The sequence below is a fragment of the Pongo pygmaeus genome, chromosome 2, assembly GCF_028885625.2.
Source record: "Pongo pygmaeus isolate AG05252 chromosome 2, NHGRI_mPonPyg2-v2.0_pri, whole genome shotgun sequence".
NCBI lineage: Eukaryota > Metazoa > Chordata > Mammalia > Primates > Hominidae > Pongo > Pongo pygmaeus.
The window spans coordinates 76,772,444-76,787,716 of record NC_085930.1 but is presented as its reverse complement, the minus strand read 5'-3'; the positions used below and the strand labels follow the sequence as shown (position 1 = coordinate 76,787,716).

The 15,273-nt window shown below is 36.3% G+C and overlaps 1 protein-coding gene across 3 annotated transcripts in view; it reads left to right on the top strand.

The window, feature by feature from the left end:
* LOC129033834 (contactin-6) overlaps positions 1–15,273 on the top strand; it is a 319,503-nt gene that overhangs the window by 209,732 nt on the left and 94,498 nt on the right. For all 3 annotated transcript variants that reach the window (XM_063661824.1, XM_054482896.2, XM_063661825.1), the window contains exons 6-7: positions 8,968–9,171; positions 11,250–11,352. In XM_063661824.1, coding sequence (XP_063517894.1) covers positions 8,968–9,171; positions 11,250–11,352 — 307 coding nt within the window. The remainder of the gene's footprint in view (positions 1–8,967; positions 9,172–11,249; positions 11,353–15,273) is intronic.

Here is a 15,273-nt window from a genome sequence, read left to right as displayed (position 1 = left end):
AGGCTAAATGTCCCAATTAAAAGACACAAACTGGCAAATTGGATAAAGAGTCAAGGCTCATCCTTGTGCTGTATTCACAATCTCACATGGAGACCCATCTCACATGCAAAGACACACATAGGAGACCCACCTCATGTGCAAAGACACACATAGGCTCAAAATAAAGAGATGGAGGAATATTTACCAAGCAAAAGGAAAGCAAAAAAAGCAGGGGTTGCAATCCTAGTCACTGATAAAACAGACTTTAAACCAACAAAGATCAAAAGAGACAAAGAAGGTCATTACATAATGGTAAAGGGATCAATGCAACAAGAAGAGCTAACTATCCTAAATATATATGCACCCAATGCAGGAGCACCCAGATTCATAAAGCACGTTCTTAGAGACTTACAAAGAAACTTAGACTCCCACACAATAATAGTGGGAGACTTTAACACCCCACTGTCAATATTAGATAGATCAACAAGACAGAAAATTAACAAGGATATTCAGGACTTGAACTCAGCTCCGGACCAAGCGGACCTAATAGACATCTACAGGAGTAATTCTTTATTGGAAGAACTGCTCTGCACGTTGTTAAGATGTTTACTAATATCCCTGGCTTTTACTTACTAGATGCCAATAGCACTCCCTCCTCCAATTGTGAGAAAAATGTGTCTCCAGATGTTGCCAGATATCTTCTAGAGGGCAAAACTATCCTTAGTTGAAAACCACTGGTACAGCCCATCTCTTACATTCACTGTATTAAGTTCATCCATAAAAGAAGGAAATTGGGAAGAAAAAGAGAAGTCTAGTCCTCATATATTTGTATCCTATGACTTGCTTGGTCTCCCTTAGAATTGGAGGTTTCCTAGCAATTCACTCAGAAGCTGGCCATGAGATAAGAGTCCAGTAGGACTGGCTTGGCAAAGTACAAGTCAAAAAGAGCCCACTGATAAAATAAGATGTGGTAAAGAAGCCAGCCAAAACCCACCAAAACCAAGATGGTGAAAAAAGCTATTTCTAATCATCCACACTGCTCATTATATGCTAATTATAATGTATTAACATGCTAAAAGACACTCCTACCAGTGCCATGACAGTTTTCAAATGCCATGGCAACTTCCAAAAGCTACCCAATATGGTCTAAAAGTGCGAGGAATCTTCAGTCCTGGGAATTCTCCTCCCCTTTCCCAGAAAACCAATGAATATTCCTCCCCATGTTTAGCATATTAGCAAGGAATAACCACAAAAATAGCCAGCTATGGAGTAGCCACTATTACTTATTCCTTTACTTTTTTAATAAACTTGCTTTCACTTTACACTGTTGGCTCACTCTTGAATCCCTTCCTGTGAGAAGCCAATAACTCATGTGGCCTCCCAGGTTGAACCCCAGTTTTGGGGTTTGCCTTGAGACAGCTGTGTTTTCATTCCTTCTCCAAGTGGGTTTGGCCAATGTACAACCAGTTCTATAGTTATTTGGAACTTAGCAATATTAGGAACCCATGAGACCTTTATTTAACTGTCATTCATAGGCCATAAAGACCACCATCTCCTTGATTCCAAACAGTAGTTGTGTAAATCAGAAGGGATCCAATAAAATCCAGGTGATCAAGCAGTAATTGTGGAACGAATGGGAATTCAAATAGGAGTGGATTTTAAAGGTGTTAGGCACTTTTCTGGGTTACATCGTAAACTTCCTCAGCCCTAATATCAGTGACTTCAGTCCAGAAAAGGAATTATTCTTCTTGGATTAGGTTTTTGCCACTGAGCTAGCATAACCATGATTTACCACCCAAGAGTCAGTCACATTTAACCCTGGAGCACTACACAAGGTTTGCAGTAAAGTAAACACATTCTGGAATATTCCAAAGGGGGGATTTACCCAGTAAATCTGTACACTAAACTTCAAGTTCTTTATTGTACTAATTTATTTTCTGCCTCAGGAAACATGCTACCAATTTTGAGATCTGTTCTACAGTGCCAATAGAAGTTGTCAGTGTCAATGTTTATCATGATGGTTCTCTTTCACATGAGATATTTTTCCTCTAATAAAAATTACATGCTATATAATGGGTATAATTGCATATATCTTTCTTGTTTGTATTTTAAATATTACAGTACAAGATATAGGGCTGTAAAAGATGTCAAAACATAATCATGCTCTGGGGAAAATAGGATTTGTTGTATGCTTGAGAGAGCAGCAGATAGAGTCTTCAATTGCTTGCTGCAGATCTGCCATTTCTAATAATAATAAAATTGTAGAGGATGGAGTCATTGTGAAACTACAAAAAAATGCTTCAGGAAGGACCAATTATCATTCAACTCTAATGCTACTGCTGAATCATCACAGGGAAAATGCATCACAACCATTAATAACCGATAAATGTCATAGATGGTGGAGAAAATATTTAAAAATTCAATGGTTTCAACCTAAGTGGCTCATGAATTATACATTTAATTAAGAAAAGCCAAATGGGAAGGTTTTTAAACTTCCAATTTAGAAGGTTTTTTTTTTTTCTTTCCCCATTAAAAGATACACAAATTAAGCACAGCAGTGGCTGATGCTGGAACAAAATAGATAAAAGCCCCCAGTGCAGGCTGGCTGTTCAGATGACTGGAAAGAGCCAGCCCACGGGGAGAAGGGAGCAGGGCAGGGTGAGAAATACTATGACAGCAAAGACTTGCAGCTTTACATCTTCACCAATTCAGAGGGCACAAAAGGGCACCTGGATTGTACTCCCAGAGCTGCTGCTAACTCTGTTCCCCTAGCTTCTTCACTTGTAAAAATGAAGTGGTTGGGCTGGCAGGTCTCACAAATCGCTGCCATCCCAGACATTTTATGAATTTATAAACTAAGAAACGGCCTTTTCTCCAGACTCCAACACACCACTCAAACGCAAATATACAAGGTGGTCCACCATTCAAAATCCAGATGTTTCCCTTCCCAGTGTGATTATGCAGAGGAGACTGAGTTTTATCTTTTTTTTTTTTTTTTTTTTTTTGAGATGGAGTCTTGCTTTGTCGCCCAGGCTGGAGTGCAGTGGCACTATCTCGGCTCACTGCAAGCTCCGCCTCCCGGGTTCACGCCATTCTCCTGCCTCAACCTCCCGAGTAGCTGGGACTACAGGTGCCAGCCACCGCGCCCGGCTAATTTTTTTGTATTTTTAGTAGAGACGGGGTTTCACTGTGTTAGCCAGGATGGTCTCGATCTCCTGACCTCGTGATCTGCCCGCCTTGGCCTCCCAAAGTGCTGGGATTACAGGCGTGAGCCACCGCGACTGGCGAGTTTTATCATTTTTATCAATGATTTCCAAAGTGTAGCTCCAGACCCCCCAGTGTCATGGTCACCTGGGAGCTTGTTAGCAATGCAGATTTCCTGCTCCTCCCCAGACTTACTGAATCACAAAGTCTGAGGGTGGAGCCCAGCAGCTTGTGGTTTAGCAAGTCTTCCAAGGGGTTCTGATGCATGGTGAAGTTTTAGAACCTCTGCTTCAGAGAGGCCCATTTAAGAGGGAAAATTCAAGTTTTTATATCTGTTCTACTCCCTCCTAATATTAGCAATAAGTACTTCACAGTAATTTCAAATGGCAGTTTAACTTATTTATCTATGAAGTTCTTAAGAAATTGGACGCAGGACAGGCAATGTTAATGGGGGAGGGAAAGGACAGTGAGGAACATTTGTCTTAGAATGTGAGTAAGGTTGGTTACTTGTGGAGCTTGGGAGTTTTGAAGGAAGGTTAAAGGTGAGGAGGAAGAGCTAAGGAGAGGAAATGAACATAGAAAAAGAGGATCAATTGTAAAGACATTGAAAAGTAGAAAGCTTATTGTTATGGGAAAGGGGTTCAGATCCAGACTCCATGAGAAGGTTCTTGGATCTTGCACCAGAAAGAATGCAGGGCGTACCCATAGAGTAAAATGAAAGCAAGTTTATTAGGAAAGTAAAGGAATAAAAGAATGGCTACTCCATAGACATAGCAGCCCTGAGGGCTGCTGGTTTTCCATTTTTATAGTTATTTCTTAATTATGTGCAAAATAATCATTATATACCTCCCCTTTTTAGACCATATAGGGTAAGTTTCTGATGCTACCATGGCATTTATAAATTGTTGTGGCGCTAATGGGAGTGTAGCAGTGAGGACAGCCAGAGGTCACTCTCATTGCTATCTTGGTGTTGGTGGGTTTTAGCTGGCTTCTTTACTGAATCTGTTTTATCAGTAAAGTCTTTATGATCTGTATCTTGTACTGACCTCCTATCTCATCCTGTGACTTAAAATGCCTTAACTTTCTGCAAATACAGCCCAGTAGGTTTCAGCCTCATTTTACACAGCCCCTATTCGAGATGGAGTTGCTCTGGTTCAAACGCCTCTGACAGTATTATTAGGGAAAGAGCAAAGATCTGGCATCTGAAGGATCTAGGTTCAAGCTCTACTCCTCCCACATGTTATGAATACAATTTTGGGAAATTACCTTTATACTGTTAGTTCTTGTACGCTTAGCCTTATAAAGCAATTGCTGTCATGATGAAATGAAAGCTTTTTCTGAATTTATTATTAATCTTTATGTAATCTTCCCTATTTCTGGATTAGATTCTTCCAGCAGCTTCTAAATATCTCACTATTAAAGAAGGACACACCACACGTAGGAATAGATTGGAAAGTTTTAGCAGCTAAGGTAAAAATGAATTCACCAAGGGAGAGAGGAAAATTACAGTCTCAGGTCCCAAGATTACAGGTTCAAGAATACAAAGATTTCTTGGGCACTAGTGGCAAACTGTAATTTTTGTTAAGTGTAAGGGGTGACATTGGATTTCAGGGAGCTAAAGCATATTTCTCTCTACAAATAGGCATTGAATAAGGATCCGTAAGCTGAGACATGGCCCTGGGAATTTGCTCAAGATTGTCTTTATTTCACAAAAAGTTTCAAAAGATGAGGAGTCAATGACAACAGGGGAATCTGAACTACATTTTTTCCTTCCTCTTTGTGTTGAAGAAAAATTTACTATCTAGATGAGTGTGATTTCAAACAAGAACCTCTGAGCATCTCTTTGGTGGAGACAGCAGCAGGCTTAGAAGTAAGGCAGCAAAGGACGTCAGTAAAGAAACTTTGGAGCAAGAGACCACATGGTGTGATGAAAGACTCCAGTAGAGACTTGCAAAAGAAAATAAAGACTCAATACATGAGAACAGCACGAGAATCTCAAAGCATTTTTCAAAAATTAAAAGCAAATTGCATTTATGCATACTTGATCCAAAAGTATAGACTCTTAGGGAGATCAAAGGAATGTTGAGGCTGAATTAAACCATTCATAGAAGCTTAGATTTAACCCCCATCCATTGTCAAAATCATTTTTTTTTGCAACATCCCGAGTAGTGTTCATCCATACTCTGCTTGATCATGTCTAATGATAAAGAGCTCACTACCTAGTAAATCATCTACTGCTATCCTTCTAAAATTTAGACTGTTCTTTATTAAATTAAATCTAACAGCATTCTGTCACCTCCAACAGCCACGAGTCCTACTTTTGCCTTCTGGACATTGACAGAGAGGGTTTTATTTAACTTTTTATGCATGTGGCAGCTCTTCAATGTAAAGAGACAGCTGTAATATGCTTCCAGAATCTTTTTTTCCAGAGGCAAAATCAAAGTTTTATCACTTTCTTTTGTGACTGGTTTTGCTACATTTTATTTTTTATCTCTTGATAAACTTGATATTTTTAATTCCTCTTTCAATAATGGGTGCTCTGAACAAAATATTTCAGTCAATTGCATGCGTCATTTGGAGGATGTTGAAAACACAGATTCCGTGATACCTGGCTCAGACAGAATAAATAAAACTAAATTGCTAAGAATTGAGTTAGCTATTTGTATTTTAACAAGCTTCTTAGTGATTCTAATGTACATCAGGTTTGGGAATCAGTGCCTGCATAAAACATAAAACACCAATTTGAACGGTTCAGAGTAAGAATAAGAAATGTTATCCACCCTGTTTTTACAAGTTGCAGCTCATTCTAGCGTTTAGCCTTTCTGACACTATTCTTATCCTGTTGATTCTTTCTTCCGTTTATACAAAAAATGCATAGCAATTTAAAATTATAATACGACAGAAATACATTACAAAGAGAGTAAAAGCGTTTTGTATTTCCCTCCACTCACTCTGAGAAAACCACTGTATACATCTCCAGGTTTTTAAATGTAACAATTTGCATAATCACATCACACACACACACACACACAGACACACAAGTTCCCACACTCATAACATGCTTTTTACATAACAATGCTGCTTAGGTTTTTTTCCCACATGACACTACTTTTATGGTTTAGTGACACTTTTTGCATTTTCTCACTTCATGCGCAAGTAGCATTTACTGTGTTCCTGTTGTTCCTGGTCTAATCTTTACTTCAGCTCTTCTCCATTCCTGGGAACGATATCAGGGTTCTGTCTGCAGAGACAAATTTCTTTTTACTGACATCATTTATAAATTGTTGTGAGAAATTAATTATTTTGCTCCTCCCCACTATTAATAAATTAACTTTTTCCTTCTTTCTCTTTCCTTCCTTCCAACTTTTCTTTCTCCCTTTTTTCTTTCTCCTTTTTTCCTTTATTTCTTCCTTCCTAAAATCTCATTCCTTTAAGTATGGTTCATGCTTCATACATTTTTTTTTCTTGATGGAAGGGATGACAAAATGACAATATTCCCTCATTCCCATTTTCAAGAGTTTGTCTCTATAGATCAGATTTAAGTCCAAAATAGCTGTCAGTTTGTTTTGCCACCTTTTACTTTTGGGAATTTAAATTTAGTAAGGTGAGTGAAGAATGTTTCAGGTGGTCTGTTCCCAGCTGAGGAAGCCTACTGGAACATATCAGAAATAATTAGCTTCTTTTGTCTCTGCCATGTCTTGCTTCTGTGCCAGTTTTTAATGTAAGTACAGTTGGCAAATAGCAACTCAGCTCTCTGTTTGGAGAAGAGGCTCCAAGATGCATAAACTACTCCCCTGTGAGCTATAATTCCAAAGCGTATGAGGGTCCATCCAAGTGAAGACTTTTTTTCACTTAGTTGCAGTATATTCCCCTTCTCCACCCTGAGTACCTATATACTCCACCTATTTTGGGGGTCCACTTTGAATCAGCTATATTCTTCTACTTCCCTAGACATAGTTCTATTCTACCTAGTTTCCACAGTACACCTAATGTCTTAGCTTCAGGAAGAATTATATTCACCAAGCTTTAATACATAGGAATATTTGCCTTTGCTCAAAGATTTCTGGCTTAAAAAAAAGAAATTGACAGCACATGATTTTTGTGAGGTTATGGGACAATTGGAACTCTCAAATATTGCTGGTGGAAGTATAAACTGGTACAACAACTTTAAATGATTCTTTTGTCATTTCTTATAAAGTTAAACATACATCTACATTATGGCTTACTCCTAGGAATCTAGCCAAGAAAAATAAAAATGTACACAGACAGTCTTAGACAAGGATGCTTATTTCAGCCTAATACATAATGACCTCAATCGGGAAGTAATCCAAATGCTCATCAACAGGAAGGTGTCTAATCAAATTATGGTATATTCATGAAATGGAATACTATCCGCAATATAATGGAAGAAAGGACTTATAGTCATGAAAACAATAGGTGAACCTTAAAATTATGTTAAATGAAAGAAATCAGACATAAAATAGTACATTCTGTTTGTTTTATTATGACATACAAATGACAGCAGAAATAATCTATGATGATAGAAACCCAGTAGTGGTTTCAGTGGTAGAAAAAAACAGGAGAAAATTTCTGAAGACATGGAAATCTTCCTTATTTTACTTGGGGAATGATGGTTACAGGGGTTATATAATGGTCACAAGTGATTAAACAGAACACAAGTTCTGTGCATTTTAACATATGCTCATTATGTCATTTATACAGTTACCCACAAGATTTCCAGAGATGGACTGATTGATGTTCAGTAAAAGCAATGTGTGCCCTGTTTCATCTTCATGCTCTTGATAGTTACTCGGAGAAATGCTTGTCTACTCCTCCGTCACTTGGATAGCTCTAGTTTATCCTGCTGGTTTCAAAATTGAATTACTTCTTAGAAGTCTTTTCTGATGACACATCATTCTAGGCTCCTTCTCTGGGCTCCCTATAATGCCTTTGTCAAAGCATATGTTATCCTTCATTGAGATTATTCACATTATTGTCAATTAGCAGTAACTGGTGTGACCTTTATAGGGCACAGGTTTTGTTTGGTTTTACTCTAAGACCTAAAACTGTCACAGAATAGCTGCTTAAAATTATGTAATAATCAGGCCAGTGCAGTGGCTCATGCCTGTAATCCTAGCACTTTGGGAGGCTGAGGCAGGAGAATGACTTGAGTTCAGGAGCTGGAGAGCAGCCTGGGCAACATAGTGAGATCCCGTCTCCATAAAAATAAAAAAGAAATTATGTAATGATCAAATGAGTGAACTTCAAGGTCTGTGGTAGACTTCTTGAACTTAAATTTTTAAGTTAAATTTTTAACAAGTACCTGTAAGTATGTTTAATTCTTCTGATAATGCATTGAGAAACACTGCTTTGAAGCAGCATAAGTTTTTCTGAAGGAATTCAGTGTACATTTGGAATCATTATTACTTTATACATCTTATGGCATTTCTTAATAAACTCATCCACTTATTTCCATAACATCCTATTGTTACATCCTTAATCCCAAAAAGTCAATGATGAGGAGAGTGCCCACATAATTTATCATCCAATCTAAGCTATATTTCAATATAAGGGAATATTACAATTACACCAGATGACAGCTATCAACTGAGCAAATAGAGGCACAATTTTCTTCTAATTATGGGGAAGTAGGACAAAGAATTTTCAGTGAATGAATGAGTGCAGTAAGGATATGCATTCATATGAATGAATGAATGAATGAATATGAATGAATGCAGTAAGGACAGTATGGTTTTGTTTCGTTTTTTTTTTCTTGTTTTTCAGATTTATCTTATGCATGGACCTTCAATGATAACCCCTTATACGTCCAAGAGGACAACAGGCGATTTGTATCTCAAGAGACGGGAAACTTGTACATTGCCAAAGTGGAACCATCAGATGTGGGCAACTACACTTGCTTTATAACTAACAAAGAGGCCCAGAGAAGTGTTCAAGGTCCACCCACTCCATTAGTGCAGCGCACTGATGGTAAGATAATGAGTTATCTTGGGAATATACTTTATCTGTTGCCCTTAAAGCCTGGGAAGATTCATAAAGCTTTCTGCTTCCTTCTTGTTTGGTGGAGCCAAAGTACGAGTTTAGGTTCAATTCACAAATATGTAAACCAGAAATATAATAGAAAATTCTGTAATCCACCCACATGGTGCAGTAGACATGGTTCTGGGTATACCAAGCCATCTCCTTTCTGGCATTGAAACAGCTTGTCTTTTTTTAGCTTAAAGACTGTTTTGTAAAAACAAAAATGATGTTCGGGGGAGTTGGCGTGTGTGTATGTGTGCACGTGTGGGTGCTGCCAAACATATAATTGAATCAATATATTTTTAATGAACATATGTTGCAGCTACTTTTTAATGCCCCCTTTTTTCCATATTTGCCCTTTTTTTGTTCACCCTTTATTTATGTGGTTGGCAAAATGGAGGGAAAAGTTCATATGCAAGGAAAGCAAAGCAAACCAACATTAATTATGAGCATTCCAGAGAAGAATGAAACACAAGATTTATACTAATTATATTCCTCCAAGGAACATAATTCAGACTAGTCTCTGACGAGTTTTGTAGCTTAGTCAAGTCATAGTTGGTACAAGATTTAGAGAGCCAGAAAGTTTAAGAAAGTCATTGAAGTGGAAAAATTCTCTAGTTGTTTTTTTAATTAAATCTTCACAGTGGGATTCATAAAGGTAGAAAATTTGTTGGTGCATTTTACGATTGTATTCAGGACTTGAAATGCAATACCTCATGGAGTTTTTCTCCCCTCTGAAGAGTTGAAGAAAAGCAAGAATATAATGCTAATAAAGCATAACAGAATTGTGGAACAAGTCCCATAGAAGGAGTTCTTATAATAGAGCTTTTATAATCACTAACCACCCAAATGTATTTGCAAGATCTTCATTAAGATTTCAGCAACCATTAGACTTATTCCTAAGTCCAATTTATCTCCTTCAATGAATACTCCTATTTATGACCAGAGGAATTCATGAGCCAACAATATGCTTGGAGATTCTACCACATTTTTCCTTTTTTTGTTTCCTGTCTACTCTGAGTTTCTGCTTCTTCCCTTCTTAATTCCTTCCTTCTTCTATCCCCTCTATTCCCTTGAATACATTTACAGGAAAAATAGAGCAGAAGTATTATATATAATATAAAAATCAAACCTCTTTTAAAAGTGAGCATGCAGGAAATATCAGACATCAAGAAAGTGAAAAAGAATAAAACCTACCAACTTAGTTGAATGAAGTAGTTACTCACTACCTTCTCACCATAACCTCTTTGAATGTTTATAATGATCAAGTCCTAAAAATGAAGTATTTTTATTTCATATATATTTTGTAATTTTTACTTTTTCTGCAATTATATTAGCCACCAACAATGTATTTATTTTAGGAATGTATTACTCTGTCATTTGGTACATATGTTAAAAATGATCTAAGTATTTAAATAATCTTGAGATGTCACTGATTAAATTAACTAAGTTAATGAGAATAGCCTACAGATATATTTATGTTACAACTCCTCTGGTAGGTAGTGTATTTACAATAGGTTATACCATTATCTTATTCTTATCTTAGCACATATCCCCAATTCCTTGGATTGAAAATTTTAAAACTTAAAACAAATTTGTATAGGTATACAGCAAACTTAGTTAGCAAAACCTTATTGTACTAATATGTGAATATTTACATTTTTATCTCAATTAATGTGATGACTTTATATGTTTTGCTGCAGAACTACTGTTATTTTGGACTAAGACCTACTGCAGTGGACTTCTAACAGTGTTAGCTGAAAAAATCCCGTTTTTTTTTTCTTTTTTTTTTATTAATCAGATCTGGCTCTCTGAGTTCCCTGAAAGGTAGATAAATGTGGATGTCACTAGAAAAGTGTCTTTTTTGAAAACACAGAAGCATTTTAGAATCTATATGTATCCAATTCTTAACTGAAAACCCTAACTCTTATTAAGAAGAAATAATCAGGTTTTGGTTAATGAAGCATTTACTTCACAGAAAACTTCTATTCTCCAGAAATGCTGCTAGCTCTTTTGATATTTAACAGGTGTGATGGGGGAATATGAACCAAAGATTGAAGTGCGTTTTCCTGAAACTATACAAGCTGCAAAGGATTCATCTGTAAAACTGGAATGTTTTGCCCTTGGAAAGTAAGGTTTTTGTTTTTGTTTTCCTGGTTGCATTAATTTTTTTTTATTAAAAACCTTTTTGTTATTCAAATATTGCTCTAAGGTAAATTACCAAGTAGATTTCAAATGCTGGGCAACAGTGGAACTTTCTGATTTGAATTTAAACAAACATGTCTAATACTGAGACAATGACCAGGCCTGCAACTGAAAATGATCGGGGCTGCAATTCTCCCCTACAGGTGCTGATATTTCCTTAGTTTAAGCATAATGAGACCCATTTAGGCAGCACATTGCAAGGGAATAAGTGCAGTTGTATAAGATGATGGGCAAGTCACTAAACCTTCCACATATCCTTCACTTCATCTTGTCCTACATCCAGAAATACATTGCCTGGAGTATTTCCTTGCTTAATTAACCAACAATTCTGATAAGTAAAAAAACCACTGCTTGTTTCCAAAATAAGACTAATTAAAGTCCATTGTTCAGAGTGGATAATTAGAATTGAGCCCAACCTTCCCTGATAATGGAGGCATTTTGTTTTACTCAGATAAGTATTTATGAGGAACAGGTTTGGAATACTTTAAGCCAGGAAAATACCTACATTTTTGCATGGGATATCTAGAACACCTCTTTGCTTTTTGGAGGTATACAAATTTCATTTTTGTGCCTATAAACACCAGAAAAAAAAAAAGAGACAGATAGACTAGACTGTCATTTTCAAATGTTAGTATGCATGTGAGTTACCTGGGGACATGGTTAAATTCATATTCTGACTCTAGAGGTCTAGGGTGATGTTTGATTGCTCCATTTCTAAAAAGCTCCCATATATTAGTCATGCTTCTTGTAAACAGAACATACTTTGAATAGTAAAAGACTTGACTGACTCGGAGGTAAGCTCGGAGGGCTTACCTTTAAATCCAAAGTCTATTCCTAATGTGGCCATCACATTTAGAAATAGTGACTTAGTCTCAAAATTCTGGAAAACATCCTTAAATGTCTCAGTCATTTTATTAAGTTAAACATACTCAGCAATCCAAATAATGGTGGTTACTACATCTCAGTTTGTTTTCTATAGATGGAGTTTTGCATATCTTTGAATCAAATTTCTCAGAATAGTCATTTCTCATGGATTTAAGAGACCGTATTTTATTTTCATACAGTATGGGTCTCATAGCATTTATCAAATAAATAATTATTGATTGATTAAATGATTCTTAAGAAAGTGACAAATAGGGGCTTTACATCTGTTTTTAATTGTTTGCCTGTCTTTTAAGACATGATGAACTTTCACCATTTTCAGGCTTTTTCAGAAGTTAAGGTTTATAAAAATATTAAATGTCATCAAATTCTTTGATAATTAGATAATTAATTTTAAAAGAAAACCAATGAAGGAGAGTATCTGAAAAGAATATTAATAGCTTATTTAAACATATTTGGCATCAGGAAATATAGATTCCTGAAATTAAAAAATGGTCCTCCACAATAAAATAATTGAAAATGTTGAGGCTATTTCTCAAGAATCTAATGAAAATAATTTTATTTGCTAAGCACCTATAACTAAGCATTTATGGTGCAATATATATAATTGTCATAATCTTGCAGGGTAAGTTATGTTTTCATTACATATGAGAAACTGAAGCTCAGATTGGAGAAGTAACCTGTTCAATTTTATGTTTCTATTCAGAGGAAGCAAGCAATTCAAACCTAGGCCCACCTGATTTTAAATTCTGAATTTAGGAACTTCTAAGTAAATAGTAAGATAACTGCTTTTGAAATCCTGGGAGATAGATTCAATTCCCAATTTTCTGAAGAGTTATTTGATTGTTAGCAAACATGCTTATAATCTCTGTGAATTACCATATTTTCATCTGAAAGGAGTTATGATGATTCCTACCTTGTATGTTTGTTGTGAAGATTAGAATGGATAATACATGTTAAAACATTAAGACTTGGCGTTTATGTAATAAATGCTCACTGAATTATTCTAAAACCAAAATCCAAATTTCATTCTACTTTTTTTTTTTTTTTTTTGAGACGGAGTCTTGCTCTGTTGCTCAGGCCAGAGTGCAGTGGCTCGATCTCAGCTCACTGTAAGCTCTGCCACCCAGGTTCCTCCTCCCGGGTTCACACCATTCTCCTGCCTCAGCCTCCCAAGTAGCTGGGACTACAGGCACCCGCCACCACGCTAGGCTAATTATAATTTTTTTTTGGTATTTTTAGTAGAGACAGGGTTTCACCACGTTAGCCAGGATGATCTCGATCTCCTGACTTCGTGATCCACCCAACTCAGCCTTCCTAAGTGCTAGGATTATAGACATGAACCACTGTGCCGACCGCATTCTACTTTTATATAAGCAATGTTTGAATTAGTGACGATGTTCAAAGGAGAGTAGGTACCTCAGAGGGGGTATAAATTCTCATCTTTCCCAGCCCAGTCCTGTTCTCTCTGTCTCAGGATTGATGACAGTATTAAGAGAGAAAGGAGCAATTAGGGTCAGTTCTGGAAAAAAGAAAAGAGAAAGAAAAAGAAAGAAAGGAAAGATAGAAAGAAAGAAAGAAAGAAAGAAAGAAAGAAAGAAAGAAAGAAAGAAAGAAAGAAGGAAAGAAAAGAAAGAAAGAAGAAAGAAAGAAAGAAAAAGAAAGAAAGAAAGGGAGAGGGAGATAACATGATCAATATAGTCTTTGAACTGCTCACATACCAGTTTCTTAAATTTATTTATTTTTATATTATTCAAACCTATAGAAAAGTTGAAAGAGTAACACACGGACATCATATACTCTATCCGAATTGACCAAGTGTAAACCTGTGCTACATTCCCTTTCTCTTTCTCCCTCTCTGTCTCTTTCTTTCTCCACACACAAATATGTTTAACCAGATACGCGATAAGATCTAATCAGGAAAAATGAAGCTTGAAATATATGAGGTATATGGAATAATTTAAAAATAAATAAAGCAGTGTCTTATTTTCTATTAACTCCATGGTGATGGAAATAATCAACACATTATTAAATTGCACAAGGTAAACTTTATAATTTTAAAAACATACAGGAGTCCCTCAACATTTTTTTTTTTTTTTTTTTTTTTTTTTTTTTTGAGGTGGAGTCTAACTCTGTTGCCCAGGCTGGAGTGCAGTGGCACGATCTCGGCTCACTGCAACCTCTGCCTCCCGGGTTCAAGTGATTCTCCTGCCTCAGCCTCCTGAGTAGCTGGGATTACAGGCACCTGCCACCACACCCAGCTAATTTTTGTATTTATAGTAGAGACGGAGTTTCACTGTGTTGGCCAGGCTCGTCTGTAACTCCTGACCTCGTGGTCCACCCGCCTTGGCCTCCCAAAGTGCTGGTATTGCAAGCGTGAGCCACCGTGCCCGGCTCCTAAACTTTTGACAAAATTTAAGCTAGCAATATTTGACCCAGAAAAATTTGAGTTGGAAAATTAATAGTTTAAAAAACTCTCAAAATGTAAAATCTGATGTGTATGTACAAAAGAAACCCCCGATAAATAAATCATGTTTGTTAAGTTTATGCAGAAAATAACTGTTGAAAATGAAATAATGTTAAATGGGAATAGGAAAATAATATATATTACCAAACCATACCTCATAGAAAATTGTCAAGGAAATTCTTGATTTAATGGAGTACATTCCCTAAATTGTTATCTAACAAAATTAATCAATGTTGAGATTATGTTTATTAAATGAAGGCATTAACATAGAATTGAAATACCTTCCCTAAAAATGGAAAGTCTGAAGCATCTACTCGGTCAAAGTGGTAGTGTTAAAATGCCCTGTATAACAATCTTACATTTTGTGTAATTGGAGTTCAGATACATTTCTCATTTCTTCAAAACAACAAAATGTATGTGAAAATACTTTGACTACTTTGGAAAACTTACAAATGTGAGTTACTATCAAAAAGAGTTTTATATATGCTTGCCAATAG